Raw genomic sequence first — 21419 nt, forward strand, 5'->3', positions numbered from 1 at the left:
TTTTATCATTTTATTAAAACTTGCATTTCCTGACAATAAAATATCAGCTGCCACAAATATGTAGCTGTGAACTGAGAGTTTTTGGACAAACATTTCTGGTTTAAATAGAATGATTTGTCCTGGTCATTTATATAAAGTCATGGACTTTGATGGACTATATATATATTATAATATAAGGTAACAAACATCTACATTTAACTGATCGTTAAAACTCTCAAATTAACATACAGCTTAATGTAATTAATTTCAGATTACTTGATGTTCAATGTCTGCACATTGATGATACTGTCTTTAAAAGACTGATTTACAATGTGCATTATATGGCTTCTATGACATCTGTTGTCAATATGAATGAGAAACCAAGGAGGTACATAAAGTTGCATTCTGGTCTGTTCTTTTCCTTCTATGGAGATTAAAACAATCCAAACAGGTTGTTTGCATAGGCCATAGGTTTTACATTAGGATGTGGCTGAAACACAAAGAAAGGAGTACTTTTACTGGTAAAACTTCCTGAGAAACAAACACAATTTGTTGCATGAATTCTTGTATATTTTAGTAACTTCATCCTCATTTCAGTAACAGAATATTTTACTAAAAAGGATTTTCTCATATTTATATGTTATCAAGTTTTTATATTTATATATCATCAAGTGCAAGTGTACTTACCACTGCATCAAATGATGTAAACTTAGGTGTAAGGTCATCTCCTCTCAAGGTCATAAAGGCCCCTTTGTTCCCCATAGTATCACTGTCAACAACAATCGAAATACTTTTCAGTGACAGAAATTGATATATAACTATTAGCAAGTAAATTTTAAATGTAAAAAATGTTGTCCTTCATGACATATGCCTATGTGAAGTTTAAGGTCATACCTTCAAATGAAAATCAATACCAAATTGTTATTACATTTAAATTATTATATTTCTTTTAATATTCAATTACACATCAATTGAAGGATTATTTTTTGTTCTCAAATATGTCTGGGATGTTCTGAAAATTATATCAGTTTACATTTTATATGTGCACTTCTGAAATAGCATTTTCTATGTTATAATATCAAAAATGATATTATATAACCATCATATATTATTTTGCTATTCATCTTGATACTATACACAGCTTTGCTTTTAGTTATTTCTGTGCTTTCTAAATAAAATCTGTTTTTGCTGAATTTTAATTTGTATTCTCTGTTTTCTTCATTATATTATAAGGCAATTATACTTCAATATCCACCGACCCCATAAAAAAAATTCATTAAAATTCAGACACATCAAGTTCCAGTGCATTTCATTTTAACCTCTAAGAAATCTAATCTACTCACATTTATAACAACTTACCAGTAATTAGGTGCTAAGAAAACAACTTACCAGTAATTAGGTGCTGAGAAGACAACTTACCAGTAATTAGGTGTTGAGAAGACAACTTACCAGTAATTAAATGCTGAGAAGACAACTTACCAGTAATTAAGTGCTGAGAAGACAACTTACCAGTAATTAGGTGTTGAGAAGACAACTTACCAGTAATTGGGTGTTGAGAAGACAACTTACCAGTAATTAGGTGCTGAGAAGACAGTTATACACTTCCCATCATGAGAGACCTCATATCCCTCAGGTTTAACCTCATGACTTCGTACAACATACTCCAAATTGTTCCGTTCCAGGAATTTCCTTGTGACATCAGGTCCAAACATGGTTCCTACCCCACGCTTACTCTCCGCCCTACCGGACATTGGTTGTGGATCAGACCAGAGAAGCTCACACATTAAACCTGATAAAACAAGTTTTCTTCTGCTAAATCAACTGTTTGACAGATACTGGGAAGCATGCTTACATCCCTGTTATTTCATAAGAACGTACCTGATTCAGGTGGCTGTCTGTTTCTGTCAATTTTCCTGAGATCATCCAGAGTCACATTGTCATCTTTAAATAAACCACCATGCATTACCTACAGTCATAAACAACAATTAACAAGAGAAATTGTATGAGATCTTACAAACTAACATGTTCATACACATTACTCTTCTTCCGTAAGGGACCTTGATTAAATTACCTACTGCAAGGTTCATCACTAATTATCAGGATGCAATGAACAATTGTGTTGGGTATGGACTATCAAAGCATCTCTGTAAATAATTTCACCCTTTTTTTCTGCTTATTAATGCTAGTGACCTTGAACTTGGGCAGCTGATCTTGAATCAGTTTCTATTCAAATTATCAGGTAATATGCAGTCTTTGCTTAGCATTATATTCATTAAAGAAAGCATTTTGGAAGGCAGGATGTAAATCTAAATCAGTTTGCGGGGATGGATTTCACAAGAGAAGGTATTACTATCAATAGAAATAAAGCTTATAAATCAACTTTCCTCAAGTTTGTAAATTCATGAAATCCAGACATACTGAACCCCAACAAAAGATGATGATTCCATAGGAGCCCCAGTGTTTGTTCACAGCATAGATATGACCCAAGTACAAATTTTAATATTTTTCAGTGATCTTTGATTTATAATAGAATGATTTCATGACAAGTTATAAGCAAGCTTTGTGTTGTGCCCTTATGCTGTCACGGATTATGTAATATAGACTTACTAATATTTTGTTGTTTATACAGTGTGCTAATGGTAGCCAGTTAAATATCTCGGTAAATAGGTCGGCCATTTGTGAAGTGTATCTAAACTAGTTAAGGATTGTTTTATCAAATGTCATGTTAAATCTTCCATTTTCTGCTATACAGATAGATCATACAATTAACTTCGGGATTTCTAATACTGTACGTGGATTTGTCAAAGTGATTTGGAAGTCCCAACCACATATTTCTGTAGTATTTCACCCTTGATATCTCGAATCCTTGGATATCTCGGAAATTTTTTCTTGGTCCCATGGGGGTTCAAGATAATGAGGTTTTACTGTATTTCTTTTATTTTTAAAAAGAAATACATGCAAAATAAAATACCCTCGGGTCGTATGGGGAGGAAACTAATCTGGTACATGTATTCAAAATGTTTCAAACTTTACTGTGTAGCAAATTTTACAAGTACGAACTATAGTAAAGAAAAAAAAACAGTTTGTAATGTACAATTATATTCTGCCATAATGATAGATAAGAGGACATAAATGGGGGAGAGGGGGAAGCTTAAAAAAAGGATACTTGGATTTTACTTCTCCCTCAAAACCATACATCTGATTCATTGTTATACTCTCATGGTTACCTGAAAACATATATAGAAACATTACACATATATAGAGGAAAAAACATCAGAAAGTCTGTATAATACCACAGATCTGTTTACAACAGAGCAAATAAGAAAAATAGATGAATTTTTTTTAATTGTCATGTTTTTTCAATACAAAAATAGCTTTATTGCAAGAATATCTCAACCAATAAAACTCTTAAAACCAAGAAATCTTTCTGTGACCTTACCTCTTGCCATAAAGAAATGATTGGGAAATAAAAGCTTAAAACAAAACAAGACTAAGACACACTCCACAGAGAAGGACCCTCGGTCCACAAAGTCACCATTAAATAACTAATTTTTCAGTCAAGGGAAGCATGCTTATACATGTAATTAAAGGCTTCTATATTATACTTTAATTCAAAACACTTTGCCAAGGTACTTGTAACAATACAGTAAATAAAACATTAAATAAAACCTAACAATAAAACATAAATATCTCAGTCTGACGTCAACTTCTGAGGGTTTCAGATTATGAATTTCAACTGTATGTAGTTAGTAGGATTTTTTTCTATTTGTAAACTGATTATAATAATTAAGGATACATAAGGGTTTTCTTCTGAGGGTAGACCATTGAGATCAAATATATTTAACAAGTCATAGAATTGACCATGAATATCTCCACAAACTGTGAACTTCTCCCCCTGAAAATAGAAAAAAAATCCCAAGTGTTTCTAAGATTGTAGTTTTTTTTTATATACTACTGATAATGAAAAGATTCAATCAATAGAAATTTACCTTTGGCACTATAATATCCACTAGACTGGGCTGTTTTACAAAGAACTTTTTCACTTCGACTAGAATCTATTTACAAAAAAAAATTAGTAAACATCTATTAATGTGGAAGGACCATGACTCACTGATTTAAAAAATTCCATGATGAACCTTTAAAGTTTTAGAAATCAAATCACATTCTTGTAAGACATCAAGATCCAATATTTTTCTGAATATCAGTGAGAAATGAGATAAATGTGAGGTGATGTTTCAGTTACATAATTACTAACCTGATAAGCATATTTTCTGTGGAGTTTCTTCTGTTCCTTGAAGGTTTGCATGAGATCCTTGACAAACTGTAGAGTCACCTTCCCATCCTCAAATCGAGGGCCTTGGTAATCGTCCTCTATACCTGTCAAGGTATTGGTCAATTATAAGACTTGATCAATATTACACTATTCCAACTCATACGGAAGAATCATTATATTCTTTTTGAAATCAATTTTTTTCTGAATTTTCAAAATTCCAATTACCCTTAACTTTCACTCTCAACAAACAGAAATTTATAGGTAATGCCTTCCATAAAGAGATTTATCCTTTGAATTAGTAAATATACAATTATACTCATTTTTTCAATTATAACATGTCACAGAAAATGGATAAAATTTATTACTTATAATATTGATTCAAAAAGTTCATTAAGAGAAATAAACAATTGCACACATTCTTTTCATCCTAATTTGGAATCCATGCTCATCAATTAAAACTTTGTCAAGCTACTGCGGTCAACTAATGTGTGCAGACAGTACATAGTATTTTCATGGTGTACATATAATGTACAAATACGTACTCATGGAGGCCAGGTCAATGCTGTCAGCTACTGATTTGTGATTTTCCTCCACAGCTATTGCTCTCTGAAAGGCCTGCATCTGGACAATTTTCTTACACTCACTGTACTTTGCTTTTGCGTCTTTGTCATTTGGCCGCACTTTTATCACCTAATTGTAGAAACATTTCAATGAAATTCACGAAATTGTAAAACTGAAGGATTCAGAGAAATCAACATAGTATATAATAGATTTTATAGTATATAATTTGCCCCTCCTTGGGTTTGAACATGGGACCTCTGGCACACAAAGCAAGTGCTCTACTAGTGAATCTGAGGAATTAACTCCAACAAGTTTTAAAGAAATTTGATTATGCCATAGATACAGTTCTTACCGATTCAAAATCTTTGAGCGCAACTTTAAACTTTCCCAGAGCCATATTGGCAGATGCCCGCCTATAGTAAGCCTGTGAAAATATAAAATAAAGTATGATTCAGTATGTACTTTGAGTAATTCTGAAAAATCTTGAGACACTCTCAAATGAGAACAGAGAACTTATGACAGTGATACAATACCTTGACATAATTTCTGTCTATCTGTAAAGCTTTGGAGGCATCACTCAGTGCATAACCAAAACTCTCTGTCCTGAGATGGGCAAAGCTGCGGTTCCCGTAATAAGCCGCTACATATGGGTAGAGTTCTATTGCCTGTGTGTAATAGGTTATAGCCTGGGAATAATCTCCATCTACAAAATAATAACAGAAACTCTTCTGAATACTGGTATTAATGTTAATTATGAATACGGTAAGTTGTAAATTTTTACATTTATCATGACTAAGTGAACTTATATTTTGGTGGTTAAGATAGATAAGCAACAAAGACAATGTAGAGTTGTTTCTCCCATCTGCTGCTCTCAGTAACATTAATGCTGACTTAAAACAAGGCTGATGAAGTACATGTAACATCAACTTATCTGTCAGTAGCTACCTCGGTTTAAAAATTGATCATGCACACTCAACGCATGCTCTTGAGTATCAAATAAGTTGGGAGCGTAAACACAGTATGCAGGTGGAAGCAGAATATTTCAAAACTAGAGGTACTGTGAGCACTGAACTCACAAAATTATACTCCTGCCTCCCATATGATCCAGGTTTTGCTATGGGACATCCAGAAGAAGTGTTCGATCAAAAAATAAAATAGGAGGTGCACAATGCCACTATGTAATAAAGATTCTGTTGAAATTATCATTAAATCTTATTCAGTGTTATAGGAGGAGTTGTGGATAAGAGATGGGTACACCTCAATATTATAAAAAAAAAAAAGGCAGTGTCTTTATTAGAAACTGGACATATGTGTCCAATCAAAAAATAGAAGTTGCAGATAAGATATGGATACCCCTCAATATTCAAGTAAAAATGGCAGTGTCTATGTTGGAAACTTGAAATATGAGTCCAATCAAAAAATAAAATAGGTCACAATGGCACTGTGTAACAAAGATTCTGTGAAAGTCTCACTAAATTTTATTCAGTGGTATAAGAGGAGTTGCGGATAAGAGATGGGTACCCCTCCATATTATAGAAAAAATGGCAGTGTTTATATTGGAAACTTGAAATATGTGTCTAATCAAAAATAAAATAGGACATGTACAATGGTACTATGTAACATAGATTCTGTGAAAGTCTCATCAAATTTTATTCAGTGGTATAAGAGGAATTGTGGACAAGAGATGTGTACCCCAAAGCATAACAGACGGACATAGACAGAGTCTGACAGACGGACAAACACCCCATCACTATACATCCCGGGGGGGGGGGGGGGGGGGGGGGATGGGATAATAAATAAATTTTAATTGTAAATTCAAATGTCAAAAATGAAAATTTTTGCTTAACCAGAAAGCATACATTGTATTTCTCAAAAGGATATCTGTAATCTGTACTTTGCCAAAAATATTTGGGACAATAATAGAATTTCAGTAGCAGTAAACACCTCTTAACAAAGTCAAAAAAAAGTTTAAATGAGGCACTAAAATTAATATTTTTTGTTTTTAACCACAAGTTACTAAAACAAAGAATTTTATAATGGACAGTAAATTAGCAAAAATTTACCCTTAGATTCTGCAACCAAATTAAAAGCCTAAACAAGAGGCCCAGGGGCCACATCGCTCACCTGAGCAATATGGCTAGGCAAAAGCAGAAATCAGTTCAGTCTTGAAAGGTTGAAAAGTTTGAATAAAAAAGTGGTTCGGGGGGGGGGGGGGGTCATAAATTGAACAAATTTGAATCTACATTATCTGAGGATGCTTTCATTTAAATATGACCAATCATGGCTTTGCTGTTCTTGAGTAGAAGATTTTTAAAGATTTAATCTATGTATTCCTATGTAAAACTTTGATCGCCCATTGTGGCCCCACCCGACCCCCGGGGGTCATGATTTGAACAAACTTGAATCTACACTATCTGAGGATGCTACCATATAAATATGACCAATCATGGCTTTGCTGTTCTTGAGAAGAAGATTTTTAAAGATTTTTCCTATATATTCCTATGTAAAACTTTGATCACCCATTGTGGCCCCATCCGACCCCCGGAGGTCATGATTTGAACAAACTTGAATCTACACTATCTGAGGATGCTACCATATAATTATGACCAATCATGGCTTTGCTGTTCTTGAAAAGAAGATTTTTAAAGATTTTTCCTATATATTCCTATGTAAAACTTTGATCGCCCATTGTGGCCCCATCCGACCCCCGGGGGTCATGATTTGAACAAACTTGAATCTACACTATCTGAGGATGCTACCATATAAATATGACCAATCATGGCTTTGCTGTTCTTGAGAAGAAGATTTTTAAAGATTTTTCCTATATATTCCTATGTAAAACTTTGATCGCCCATTGTGGCCCCACCCGACCCCCGGGGGTCATGATTTGAACAAACTTTAATCTATACTATCTGAGGATGCTACCATATAAATATGACCAATCATGGCTTTGCTGTTCTTGAGAAGAAGATTTTTTAAAGATTTTTCCTATATATTCCTATGTAAAACTTTGATCGCCCATTGTGGCCCCACCCGACCCCCGGGGGTCATGATTTGAACAAATTTGAATCTACACTATCTGAGGATGCTACCATATAAATATGACCAATCATGGCTTTGCTGTTCTTGAGAAGAAGATTTTTAAAGATTTTTCCTATATATTCCTATGTAAAACTTTGATCGCCCATTGTGGCCCCACCCTACCCCCGGGGGTCATGATTTGAACAAACTTGAATCTACACTACCTGAGGATGCTTCCACATAAGTTTCATATTTTCAAGCACAGTGGTTCTTGAGAAGAAGATTTTTTAATGATGCCATTAATTTTTCATGAATTCTTAATTATCTCCCCTTGGAAGAAGGCGTGGCCCTTCATTTGAACAAATTTGAATCCCCTTTACCCAAGGATACTTTGTGGCAAGTTTGGTTGAAATTGGCCCAGTAGTTCTGGAGAAGAAGATGAAAATGTGAAAAGTTTACAACAACGACGACGCCAACACCAACAACGACGACAGACAACGGACAAATTTTGATCAGAAAAGCTCACTTGAGCCTTTGGCTCAGGTGAGCTAAAAACATAATATAGACATATATTTAAATTCTCAGTACACATAAACCAGGAAGTAAAAATACCTGACAGGTAGATAACACAAATACCACGTGATCAAAGTACGCAGGGAGGAATTGATCAACAGGACACCATTACTGTCTGAAAACAGGTAGGACTTAGATAACTTCTATATTAAATTAATCTGACAATACTTACAGAACTAATTTGATATTACTTCTATTACCTTCATAGAACTATTATATGTTCATCTGACATTAATGGTGCAGGCCTTTTAGCAAAGTTTGAAAATTCAAAAATAAGTCATGACTCAAAAACATTCAAAGTTTATTGAAAAAAGGATATCCAGGAGTAAAATTAGTTTAACCCCCCTCCCCCTCCAACAAATTATTCAGTAAAACAGCACTCAATATATGATGAATCCCAAAAGGAGTACGCACTTGCTGAAGCATTCACCATTTCAGCTGCTAATAAAGTATTCAATTTTTAAATTTTCTAATGCTAAAAGTTTTACATACATGATGCAAGAAAATAGACAAAAATGAAAAGCAATAAAACATCCGATTGGTTCAGGTGTCTTAAAAATCTAATTCTTAATAAAAACCACAAAAACTTATAAATGCCATTAAAAAGATTACCATCTTATTAAGGTCCACTTTTAGCTAAAGGACATTAATGTAGTGTATATGGAACTTGTTAATGACTGTACTTGGAAATGAACTTTTTATTATGAACAAAAGTGTTCAGCTTAGTGCAAGGAGAGTAATTTGATGCTTGTATTTTTCTCACAAAAAATTTATGAGTGAATGATGACCAGAACTATGTAGCTGATAGTTCTGTGAGTAAGCTCACAAAACTACACCCCCTCCTGCAATTTTCTACAAGTGCTATACATATACAATTTTCTAAATGTGACCTCGAACTTACCAAAATGATCTTGGTTATAAAAAAAAAAGACACATCCTCTGGTCATGAGCAATCTTCTTGTGAAATGTTTCTCAATTATATAATTATGTACCTGACATGAACTTTACACAATTTTGCTAATGGTCTTGATCTTGCCAAATTGATATTGGGTCAAGGTTACGACATACTTTCAGTTCAGGAATAATCATTGTTTTAAGTTCAAAATCCAATACATCCAATATTTATGCATTATAGAGTAATGCACAAGACAAAAATTATACTTTTTCTGCCACTGACCTTGAACTTGCCCAAATGACCTTGGGTCAGGTCTATATGCAATATTTGCAGTAAGTATAAAGAACTAATGTTCTCAATTACAAGATTTGTCAGGACTTAAATTTTTTTGTCTTAAAGTGATCTTGAACTTGGTCAAATGACCTTGGGTCAAACCACAACACACCTTTAGGTCATAAGCAATCTCTGTATGAAGGAGGAACTACCAATGTTTCTTTATAATAGGATATTATAGATCACACTCACATTTTATACTGTCAATCTGCCAGTGGCCTTGAAGTTGAGAAAATGCCTTGAGTCAAGATCAAGACACACTTCCAGGTCATAAGTACTCTTTGTATCAAGTATGAGCTTCCAATGATTCTTCATTATAATGAGACTGCATTGACAAACAGACAACATGATTCTTAAATCCCCTCAACTCTGTTAATCTAACTTATGATGTGTTAACTTTTCCTGTTTTTTTTTAAACTTCAACTTTGACCTCTTACCATAACATTTTGGCTCAAGGTCACTACACACTTATTACCACAGGTCAATCTTTCAACAAAGTGTGAGTAAACTTGAGAAGAAAGAATGTGTCTGATCAACAAAGACTTTATATGGAGACTTGTTTTGAGCTTAACTTAGAATATTGGATCAATATCACAAAGGTGTATGGGCAAAATTGATCTAAAGACAGATTCCATACAAGGATTTTACAAAAGGAATTGATTTGATCTTGACTCTGACCTAGAAATCTGGTTCAAAGTTATAAATAAACCTCTCATCAATTTTATTTATAAGGAGAGATAAAAGACAGAATGGGCCAAAGGGAGAATAAACATGCTCTAAGAGCTGTTTGTCCTTAACCTTTTTATCCATGATCTAAGAATAAGGTCACTGCCCATTCCTCACCCAAAGACATTCTATGGGTGAAGCCAAATTGGGTCAAAAGGAAAGAAAATGTACTCTGGACAAGTCAAACAGAAAGATGGATGAACCAATGAGAGATCACTGTAGGGCACAGTGTTGAAACTCACTGCAAAATTATCTAGACATGCAGGGCTGACTGCTAGTAAAAGTTGTCAGCCCTGATCAAGATTCACTAGCCTGAGAAAATAATTGTCTTTTATAAATTTGTTTTTAATGATTATGTGACTGGAACCAGGTCACCATAACTTCGAACCAGAATCTATAGACTGATAAATTCTTCCTCCTAGCTTGTTATACTTTGCTACTGATGCTTTTAGTTGATATGAAAGAAATCGATTTATCAAATATGTGAATTTTAATTATCAAAAATTTTAACATGCCCAGCCAGGCAGCAATACATGCAAATTTGTTCACCAGCTGCAAAATTTGTGTGTCTCGGGTGATCAGAGGCACGGTTATTTTAAACACTGGTAGGGCACCAAAAAAGCAAAACTCTAACCAGCTTTTAAAGTCTCTCTAGTAGTCATGTTGATCAAAAGTCAAAATGAGTCTCAACTTAGTATCAAAGGTGGAACTGGCCTTGAACCAAACTGATATAGTTTTATATTCATTTAATCTGAAGTTATACAATTTACAAAACTTGATATTTGATGATCTAATTCTAAATTACCAAATATGTAACATATACTGTATACAGGGTTATTTTCACCCCGTGTTATTTTTGCCCTTTCACACTTGCAAACAATTTTGACCTGTTTTAAATTTGCCCTGTCACAGTTCTGTTTTAAGAAATTCAACTCTTTACTTTGAATTCGCCCAGTCTTAAATTCGCCCATTTGTGTGTAGGGTGAAAGGGGCGAAAATAAAACGGAGGCGAAAATTTCCCTGTATACAGTACTCCATATATATATAGTGATATATATTCCTTTTCAGATTCATAAATTCAGTTATGGACCCCCGTACCAGTGCACAGGATGTGATGCGATGTGACCTGTGTGAGACCGCTGTGGTACAGATGCACTGTGATACATGCCTTATTAACCTGTGTATAGCTTGTGTAGGAAAACATATGATATCTGATGAATCCAAAAAACATGAAATTGTCCCATTCAAAAATCGAAAATCTACTCCCAAATACCCAGTATGCACATCTCATAGAGAATGGTGTGAAATGTACTGTAATCAATGCAACTTTCCTGTCTGCATCAGTTGCATTGCATCTGATCAACACAAAGGTCACACATTTTTGAAAATTCTGCAAGTTGTGGATGAAAGAAGAAACAAAATAATGAAAGATGTAACTGAATTAAATGACATAATTTACCCAACCTACCAGGACATTGCCTCTGATGTACAAAATGGAATGAGTCAGTTAGAAAAGGAATATGGAGATCTCTCAACAGCCATAACAAAACATGGAGAGGACTGGCACAGAGAAATTGACAAACTTGTCAAGAAACTTAAAGCTGAAGTTGATCAGATGAAAAACACACAGCTACAAACTCTACAGAAACATCTGGATGAAATAAACAAGAAAATTTCTGACATCAAGGATGAAATCAATTCAATTGATGTTGTTGTAAATGGAAATGAGCTTTCAAAACTATTCAGTGTTACATTTGACATAAACAAATATAGAAATCTTCCAGAGAAAAAGGTGCCCTCTTTACCAAAATTTACTCCAGGGAGAATTGGAGAAGAACTTGGTAAATTGTTTGGAGCCTTATCATCGAGTTCTTTAACTTCAGATAAACATGGCTATAGCATGAAGACAACACAGAAATCGCCAGAGGCTGGATCCTCTCCTCCAGTCAAACAACTGCTTGATCAACCAAAGACTGTCACCACCATAGACACTGGGTGTGATAAACTTTACAGTGTGGCCTGTCTAAGTGATGAAGAAATCTGGACAAGTGGAAATTACAGCACCACGAAACTCTACAGCATCAACCAGGGATCAATACTCAAGTCAATCACAACCAAGTCAGGGAACTGGCCATATGACATAGCAGTGACAAAAAGTGGAGATCTGGTTTATACCGATTACCATGATAGAACTGTGAACATTGTGAAGAATGAGAAGATAGAGGAGGTGATCAGACTACAGAACTGGATACCTGACGGTGTCTGTAGTACCTCCTCTGGTGACCTCCTGGTTATCTTGTACAGTGATGATCAAAAACAAACAAAAGTTGTCTGTTACTCTGGCTCCACAGAAAAACAAACAATTCAGTTTGATGATAAAGGTAAACCTCTCTATTCATGTGGTAACTATTACAGATACATAACTGAGAACAGGAACCTGGATATCTGTGTGTCTGACAATAGAGCTAGAGCAGTAGTGGTGGTCAATCAGGCTGGGAAACTCAGATTCAGGTACACTGGACATACTCCTGCTCTAAAGAACCAACCATTCAGTCCACTAGGAATCACCACAGACAGTCAGAGTCACATCCTTATAGCTGCTTATAACAATGACTGTGTCCACATCATAGACCAGGATGGACAGTTCCTCCGTTACATAGACTGTGGACTGAATTATCCCTGGGGACTGTGTACAGATACAAATGACAATCTGTTTGTTGCTCAAAGATATATCAAACAAGTGAAGAAAATTAAATATCTTCAGTGAAATCTAACACTACTTATTTACCAAACTTTTCTTTATGAAATAAAACATCATCATTCCCTTTGTGCAATTTTTGCAAATGATAATCTCTTTCTTGTGTAACAGAGAAAATATGACAGAAGAAAATTAAATAAAGGTGATTACAAATAATATTTGTGGAGCTTACAGTATGGGGGTAATTGAAATCAAAAACTGATGTATAATATTATGTAGATTAGTGTAATCTCTATTTGTTTGTTCAGTTATATTGAAATCAGACCAAAACTGTAGGAGGAGTTACATTTTGAAAAATTGTTTACAAATGGACAAAGAGACAGATAACTGACTTTTTACTATTGCATAAGCTCTTCTGGTCTCTGACCAATAGAGCTAAAAACCCTGAAACAATGAAGATGTATAACAAAACACATTATTATATGATTAAATAATTCCCATCTCTCTGATTGGCTGTGATCCAACATTGTTAGAAATATACTATGTCATATTGACCTGCACCTGACCTTCCAGGTCAATATAAGGAATTATTTCCAGGTCAGTATAAGGAATTATTTATTTAACATTTGACCAAAAATAGATAATCATATAATAAAACAGTTATTGCTGTTATTTGAGGTCAATACGATGATTTAGACACCTTCAAAGTACAACATTCACCTCGCCCTTTGGGGTCGGTGAATATTGTACTCCTCAGGTGTCTTAATCATCGTATTGACCTCAAAAAACAGCAATAATTGTATATTTGATATAGACTAGTTCTTGAGCAAGAGCTTTTTTAATTTGACCCTCGAATGAATCAGTTATACTCAGCCTCTCTGAACCAAAAAAAAAAGCCTGAAACCAAACCATTTTAAATGATAGAAGTGCAGTTTATCTTGACCCTAAACAATGAGTAAACAAGTAACAAATTAGAATAGCTAAGTCTCATATGCATTTTAAACTCCCTTAATTATTTTATATATATATATATATATATATATATATATATATATATATATATATATATATATATATATATATATATATATATATTTCTTTATACAAATTATATATATATAAGGCCTCTTTTGGCATGTTTGGATAGCTCAAGTTAAATGTTCAATGACCTTGTCTGGTAAGACTTAGTATTTTAAAGTTTACAACTGCATGAATGCAGAATTATTCCTCTCAATGTGGGCAATCATTGGCCCTTGTTGCTTTAAATATAGAAGGTGTTATACTGCATACCTATAAACTTAATGTACATTTTATTTACTAAACAAGTTGCTTTCCTTTAAAAAAGGACTGCAATACGTGGACCATATGCATGTGTTTCTAACTGAAATCCAAAGAAAATTTCTAGATTTATTGAATATACATGTAGGTGTGATAAGATTATTTTTTTTATCTTGAAATGAAAAATATTCATCCTTATTTAAGTCTACTTGCTAAATAAGCTGAAATAATAAAAATATCATGGCCTTAATGAAATGTTGATCTAGGTATCTATCACAATTGTAATGTAGCCTTTAAAATTAACCACAGAATTAAACGAGGCTTTAGCATGCACGTAACATAATAGTTGAATTTTAACTCCACTGGCGAATCCAGAAAGGGGGGGGTGGTTGTCCGGGGGTTGGAAACCCCCTTTATTTTTGCAAAGAGAGGGGGAGGGGATTTCTTTTCTGTATTAATATAGATATTTTTATTCTAATATTTTGAATAAAATAAGTAGTTCAATCTCTGCCCTTTCTGCTCGCGAGACGGAGTTTTGCATGTTTGCTTTCCTCTGTGTTTCTTCACAACCTCGGCCCCCGACCACCCACAAGTAACAACAAAGATTTCAATTTGATATCATCGGCAGATTCCAGTGAACTTAAGCTATGCCATTTTTCTTCTGAAGTAACTAACTTTAAGAAGTATGCATAAAAAGTCATGAAGGGGGTATGCATAAGAGAATATTTCTCTCCTTATATTATGAGTATATTTTAATCAATGAAGAGAAAGGTTTAAAAGATCATGTGGGGGAGGGGGGGTCAGTTTTTCTGAAAATAATCCTTTGCTATAGTTTTAACATGTAAGTTTTGATTTTTAATGGAAACTCCCCCCCCCCCCCCCCCCCCCCCCGCCTCCCCCCACAAACACACACTTTTTGTTGATGGAAGGCCAAAATAAGGAAATTTAAACACTTAAAAGAAAAAAAATGTACCAAAAAGTTAGAGAAAGCCACCCCCCCCCCTCCCCCTGAATAGGATTTTACAGTGTGGTGCACAGGTTTTTAGTTTTTTGTGTTTTTTTTATTTTGCTTGTTAGTCAGCCTGCAGGCTGACTATTTACGTTGGGGTAAAACTGCAAGTGCCTTTGCGTAATTTTGAATTCTGGGAAAAAGATTTACACAAATACTTTTTGCTCCAATGTGTGCTTCTTCACCTACACTCTCTGATTAAAGACACTACCACGACATCGATCTATTTATATACTGCACTGTTCTTCGTCATTCTTATCAAAAAATTAAAGACATAGATTGAATTTGCACAACTTTATATGAATTCAGAAAATACTTTGGTGCTTCTTTATATATTATTAGCGCATTTAACACTTGATATATATACCCCTTGTAAACGTGAACCACGCCCACGATGAGAAATTGACGGCAGAAGAACTGCAAATAGCTGAGAGATTCACATGTGAAAAACTGCGCAGATTTATAGATAGCGTCACCCCCCCTCCCCCCTCATCCAATGAGACAGAGTGAGAGAGGTGGAATCCAGTATGTTAATCTAGTTTTGTTCACATGGTAGACAGGTAGACATCACCTTACGAACCTGGATGCACAAAACTAATGCCGGTCTTTTAAAACCTAGTCGTTGAATTAAGTTTTTAATTCAAGCTGTAAAGCTGTGTAAGTATTCTCTTTAGAGAAGTGGACAGGCTTTCACCTACATCCACTTCTCTTCGCAAGCCTTCATGTTTTGATTCTGGAAAAAGTGTAAATCTCGAACCGGTGATGACCTACACTTCAACTGACATTTCGTATAAAATACGTCTGAATGTACGTAATAGACGTGTTATATCAACAATTTTAACATAAATACACACAAATGTCACAAGAAAACTGAACTTTACGTATTGTTAATCCATTTTCCAGAATCAAAACATGAAGGCTTGCGAAGAGAAGTGGATGTAGGCGAAAGCCTGTCCACTTCTCTAAAGAGAATACTGTGTAAGTTCTACCTACTTTTTAAAATGCTTGTACCATAGAATGTTTAAGTTTGTATATGAGGATATATGTATGAATGAGTAAATTAGGATCTTCGCTAATAGATAAATATGATGTGCTGATTTCAAGCGAGGTTTGCCAATGATTGGCGTATTCTAATTTGAATAGGGAAAATTCTTCTAAGGGCAAGTTGTCTTAGAGGCGAACTAGCATTCTCCCACATGCACAACCCAAATTAAGCTGATGGCATCTGGTTTAACCACGCTTACATATTTTCTGCGTGGACCTCAGGGTCCACGCAATTAGATGGGAGCACCTATGTGGGCAAAGGGACAGCCATTGAGTTGCCTCTGACTCTGAGCATTGTTTTTTAATATCAGCATCAGTACAATCATTGAGTGCCAACATTGCAGTATTAATGAAAGTTGTTTTTGTACATAAACTATCCATGACTGTTTACATCAATGATATATATACGGCTTCAATTGAGGAAGATAGCAACTCTTTACACAATATTTATCTCAACAGGTCCGGCACAATCTCTTGATTTAGCTATATAGCTTGAAAAAGCTTATAAAGCTTTATCAAGCTATTCAGAATAGCTTGATTTAGCTATTTTATCATACTTTTTTCTTAAATGCGTTATTTTCTCAGCATGCACAAAAAGTCGCACCTTGGTGCAGTGATAATATTCAACCTTGAACTCCTCTGAAAATAATGCATGTAAAAATCACTCATCAAATTACGTCTCCTTAAGAGACTTTGTACTCAAAGTTCTAAAAGTTTTGGGGCTATATAAAGCAATTGATACAGTTACTTCTTCATTGAAATTATAAAAGAGGCCAACTATGGTCAACAAGATAATTGATTGGTAATAATTCAGTACAATGAGAAGCAATCATACTTATCCACGCCTCAACGCACACAAGGTGGTGTACAGTTACTCAAACAATAGAAATTCATCTTTTGCTAAAAAGTATTCAAATGCTGCAATGTTAGAACTATCTTTGATTTCGGTTGTTGTTTTGATAGCCCACTGTACATCTATGAATTGTCAAATACTTGCGACTTTTTGTCTATTTCTTACAAAACACATTTTCTGAAAAACTGCACATAAATAGCTTTATCAAGCTATATAGCTTAGCCTGGTTTTATATGTCTCTGCTCAAGTGCACATGTATGCTAAATTTTCAACCATTCTAATGATGTATTTTATTTTATCACAGAGAAGAAATCCTACTTTTAAAGAATTCGTTCGCTTTGTCTTTTAGTTCCTCTGCTTTCTTCTTTACTTCCTCGCTGAGACTTTCTGCCGAGTCGCCGTTTCCGATCTGTGTGTCCGCTGGTGTCTCACTCATGCTGGTGTCAGCCATCTTGCTTCATAGTTACTTAGAGAGCGCACTAAGGGCGGTAACTCTATAGTATGTTTCTCTAGATCATTCCATGGGATATAGACACATTTTTTTTCTTTACTCTCTCTTATGTTTTATTGCAGATATTTCAAAGCTATAAATTCATAAAAAGCCCTTTAACCTCCATATTGTGACCCTGACCTTGTAAAGTATGACCTTGACCTTATAGCTATTGCATGGAACAGGCGCGGATCCAGGAAATTTTTTCCGGAAAGGGGGGGGGGGGTCTTGACAAGCAAAAAAAAAAAAAAAAAACCCTAAACATACTCCTTTCCCAAATACGAAAGCCCATTGAGCTCATTTTGGTAGGTAAAAAAATATATTTTTCGCGTTATAACGCGAAACTTTCGCGAATAAACGCGTAACTTTCGCATTAACGCGAAACTTTCGCGAATAAACGCGTAACTTTCGCGTTATAACGCGATATTGTATATATAATAGTATATATTAGGAACCCGTGATCTTGACTTGCGGAAACATGAACACCGACGTATTTTTTGAGTTTATAAGTGACATTTGTACAGGAGATGTCAAAGAGAAAATGATACAAGAAAAGGTTAGTCTTGAAAATTTTGCATTCTATCTCAAAACCATACTAATTAATAAAATGAATATTCCATTAAATATATTTTGTTTTTCACTTCTAGAATGCAAGAAATACTTTAAACTTTTTTTCATGAAGATCTCCAATTGTCATTTTATTTTCAAAGTTGTTGCTTTAATTATAAAAGTTCCCCACAACTGTACCAGTAGTAAAGCAATTATTCATTATTTTGGACTATTAATTATACACTGTAGAAATCTGCCTTAAAGATGAGCTTAACGTGCCACATAATGCTTTTTAAAGAATAATTATAATAGGATAGTGTCAGTCACTAATTCATAGGGGAGGAGGGGTGTACATTTCTTGATAATTTTTCAACCATGATTTCAAAAGGGGTTATTTAAAAGTTCGTGGACTCGCGCCATAAATTAATTTAATCCTTAAAGCATACAGCAGAGAGTACACATTAATTTAACACCATCTTCTTCATTTCTCACAGTCAAATGAAAAAATATAAGACGTATGATATATATATAAACAAAAAATATAGTAGCCACCCTCCCCCGAAATAAACAAATCAAAAATACATCACAATATAAACAAAACTCATGATATGCTTTTAAGGTCATATATGGCGTTTTTTTTATAAGGTCAGACTAACCAAAATTAAAAAGATCTTTCTATTTGTTTTATTACTTTATATAAAGATATATATATAAATTACACATTTTAAGTCAATCACGTTTCAAAGATATTAGAAATTTAAATCAATAACTGATTTATTTACCGACTCCGCATTTAAATTACAGGCACTAGTAAAACTATAGAAACATGAAGTTATTCAAGTTCAAAATCGGTGAAAATTTTGATTTGAACGTAAATAACATATATCATTTTTATCTACACTTAGTCTCGTATTTTTATTTTTTAGTTCAGATACGCCATATATAGCTTTAAATAAATCGATTATACCACCTAAGAAATAAAGGAATAATATCCAGTGAATGTAAATGTATATTTATGAACGGAAAATCGAACTAGCTTTAGTTTAGAATTAACATTGCGATGTTAAACTCTTATATATTTTGCTGTAAAAAGTATTATGTTTAACTTAAAGATAAAGTGGAAAAAGAAATATACATGCAGACCAATGTTCATTTTATTTTCAGGGTAATATCAGTAAACACACATTTAATAATTTTTTCCCTTCATATTTTAAAATCCATGTATATAAACATAAAATGTTTTATAGACTGAAAAATCTTGAGGAAACTGAATACAACATATCAACAATGGGCATAATTTCCTACTGTAAAAACAACAACAACAAAACAAAGCAACAAACATTAATACATGTACAGATACATGTACTATTGAAAGATTTATAAGATTACTAATGCCGGTTCTTGTTTATTGTATAACATTTTCTGATGTTATCTGTGTGGTTGTTACATGTACATGTATTACTTGGAAAAATTAATCAAATTATCTTTTTTAAAAGTATTCTGAAAGTTTTTAGTGCACATCGAAGTTTCAGAGATATGTTCATAAAAAGCAATTGTCTATCTGGTCATCTCGTTCCTTTTTTCTTTTAGATTGGACCAGATCTTATAGCATTAATGACAGATGTGGAACTCTCCAAATATATTCCTCTACATGGGGAAAGACTTAGAGTAAGAAAATACCTCAGTGAACTGATCGCGTGTCTTCGAAAGATAGAAACAAGACAAAACCAAGGTGAGAAAGGCGTTGAAAGCAGTAAAGAAAAAAAAATGAGGGAATCAAACAGACGATTTGGCTACACAAATCAAATGGGGAAAGTGTTCAGATTAGGAGCAAGAAGGGAGGCGGTACAAGAAGACTGACACTAAACAAAGATGCAACAAAAAAGGATTTGTTAGAAATGGGGAAAAAGCTATTTTTACCAAATGGAGAGTCCTCCAAAGGCAATCAAAATAAATTCGATTTTGATGTGTGGGATTATCAAGATAGAAGTATGGATGAAAGTTCGACGGTTGGCCAAATGTATAAAGACACCAAAATGCCCATTCTTAGATTTTATTTAGCTTCAGTTGAACTCGAAGAGGACATCGTCAGACAACATCTGGATGATGATATGGACACGGATTCACTTCCCGATCTTTATAGTCCATCCAAACAGTCAGCATCTTCGACGAGTCCAGATGAAAAATCTTCAAATGATATACTGTCTGAAGCTATACAGATAGCAGGAATTGAAAATGACCAGGAATTTGGATTTGATGATATACCTAATTTATTTGGAATCATAGGAGAAAACCCGAGTCTTTCAAATGCATCCGGAAATAATTATGCAGACGTTGCAAATAATGACACTGTAAATGTTCAAATAACGGAACATATCTTGAAATTACATAGAGGTCAGGTTATGAGAGAAATGATTGAAGCTTTCGAGATAGAAGGGTACACGACAAACAGTATAATCAAACCTCAAATATTAATGCCAAACGGTGAAATGGAAGTGGCTGAGGATGCTGGTGGAGTAACAAGGGATGCTTTAGCTAAATTTTGGAGTTCCTTTTATACGGAATGTACACTTGGCAATGAGAAAAAAATCCCATGTTTAAGGCATGATTTTGGTGAGGAACAATGGAAATCTGTGGCCAGAATTATTGTTTTTGGATGGGAAACTGTCAGTTATTTTCCGGTTCAAATTTCTCCTGTATTCATGCAGTATTGCTTATTTGGAACCTTTCACGATGGTTTATTAGATGCATTTATGCATTATATCCCTAAAAACGACGCAGAAACGCTGCAAGCCGCATTAAAGGATGTCAATTCCGTAGACCAATCAGACCTTGATGATATTTTTACCCAGCATGAGCTTAAACGAGTACCAAGACAGGCGAACATGGAACGCATTCTACGGGAAATGGCTCACAAGGAGTTGCTGCAAACTGCAATGTTTGTTATTGAATGCTGGAGTCCAATCTTAAAAGACATACATTTACCTCAGGACAAGTTGCAGTCTCTGTACAGAGACTTGATTCCAACTCCTAGACGTGTGATAAGTCTTCTTAAATTTCCTGAAAATATGTGAGAGGATTCCACAGCCACATCTCATCACTTGAAACGGTTTATAAGAGAAATGGACTCCGAACTC

At 34.3% G+C, this 21419-nt stretch overlaps 2 protein-coding genes across 2 annotated transcripts; one reads left to right on the plus strand and one right to left on the minus strand.

Moving 5' to 3' along the window:
• LOC133176596 (serine/threonine-protein phosphatase 5-like) lies at nt 1-17723 on the minus strand. Its single transcript, XM_061311711.1, has 14 exons — nt 17562-17723; nt 5347-5516; nt 5166-5237; nt 4795-4942; nt 4235-4356; nt 3969-4034; nt 3776-3874; nt 3419-3524; nt 3146-3206; nt 2587-2668; nt 1858-1945; nt 1549-1768; nt 667-748; nt 1-469 (listed from the first exon to the last, which is right to left on the minus strand). Exons 1-14 carry the CDS (start codon nt 17692-17694, stop codon nt 413-415), a joined length of 1506 nt encoding a protein of 501 aa, XP_061167695.1. The 5' UTR covers nt 17695-17723; the 3' UTR covers nt 1-412.
• Nucleotides 11432-13252, plus strand: LOC133176586 (E3 ubiquitin-protein ligase TRIM71-like). The gene has a single exon (XM_061311703.1). The coding sequence runs from the start codon at nt 11446-11448 to the stop codon at nt 13126-13128; it is 1683 nt and encodes a 560-aa protein (XP_061167687.1). The 5' UTR covers nt 11432-11445; the 3' UTR covers nt 13129-13252.
• Nucleotides 17724-21419: the final 3696 nt, after the last annotated feature.

This window comes from Saccostrea echinata, unplaced genomic scaffold (assembly GCF_033153115.1).
Source record: "Saccostrea echinata isolate AGI-Se365-2 ecotype Australia unplaced genomic scaffold, CSIRO_AGI_Sech_v1 ptg000002l, whole genome shotgun sequence".
In the NCBI taxonomy this organism is placed as follows: Eukaryota; Metazoa; Mollusca; class Bivalvia; order Ostreida; family Ostreidae; genus Saccostrea; species Saccostrea echinata.

Coding starts and splice junctions, on each gene's coding strand:
- LOC133176586 (XM_061311703.1), top strand. CDS start 11,446: ATGGACCCCCGTACCAGTGCACAGGATGTGATGCGATGTGACCTGTGT.
- LOC133176596 (XM_061311711.1), bottom strand. CDS start 17,694: ATGGCTGACACCAGCATGAGTGAGACACCAGCGGACACACAGATCGGA. Junction 4,943..5,165: donor CGCTCAAAGATTTTGAATCG/GTAAGAACTGTA, acceptor TTCTACAATTAG/GTGATAAAAGTGCGGCCAAA. Junction 3,207..3,418: donor TCATTTCTTTATGGCAAGAG/GTAAGGTCACAG, acceptor ATATGTTTTCAG/GTAACCATGAGAGTATAACA.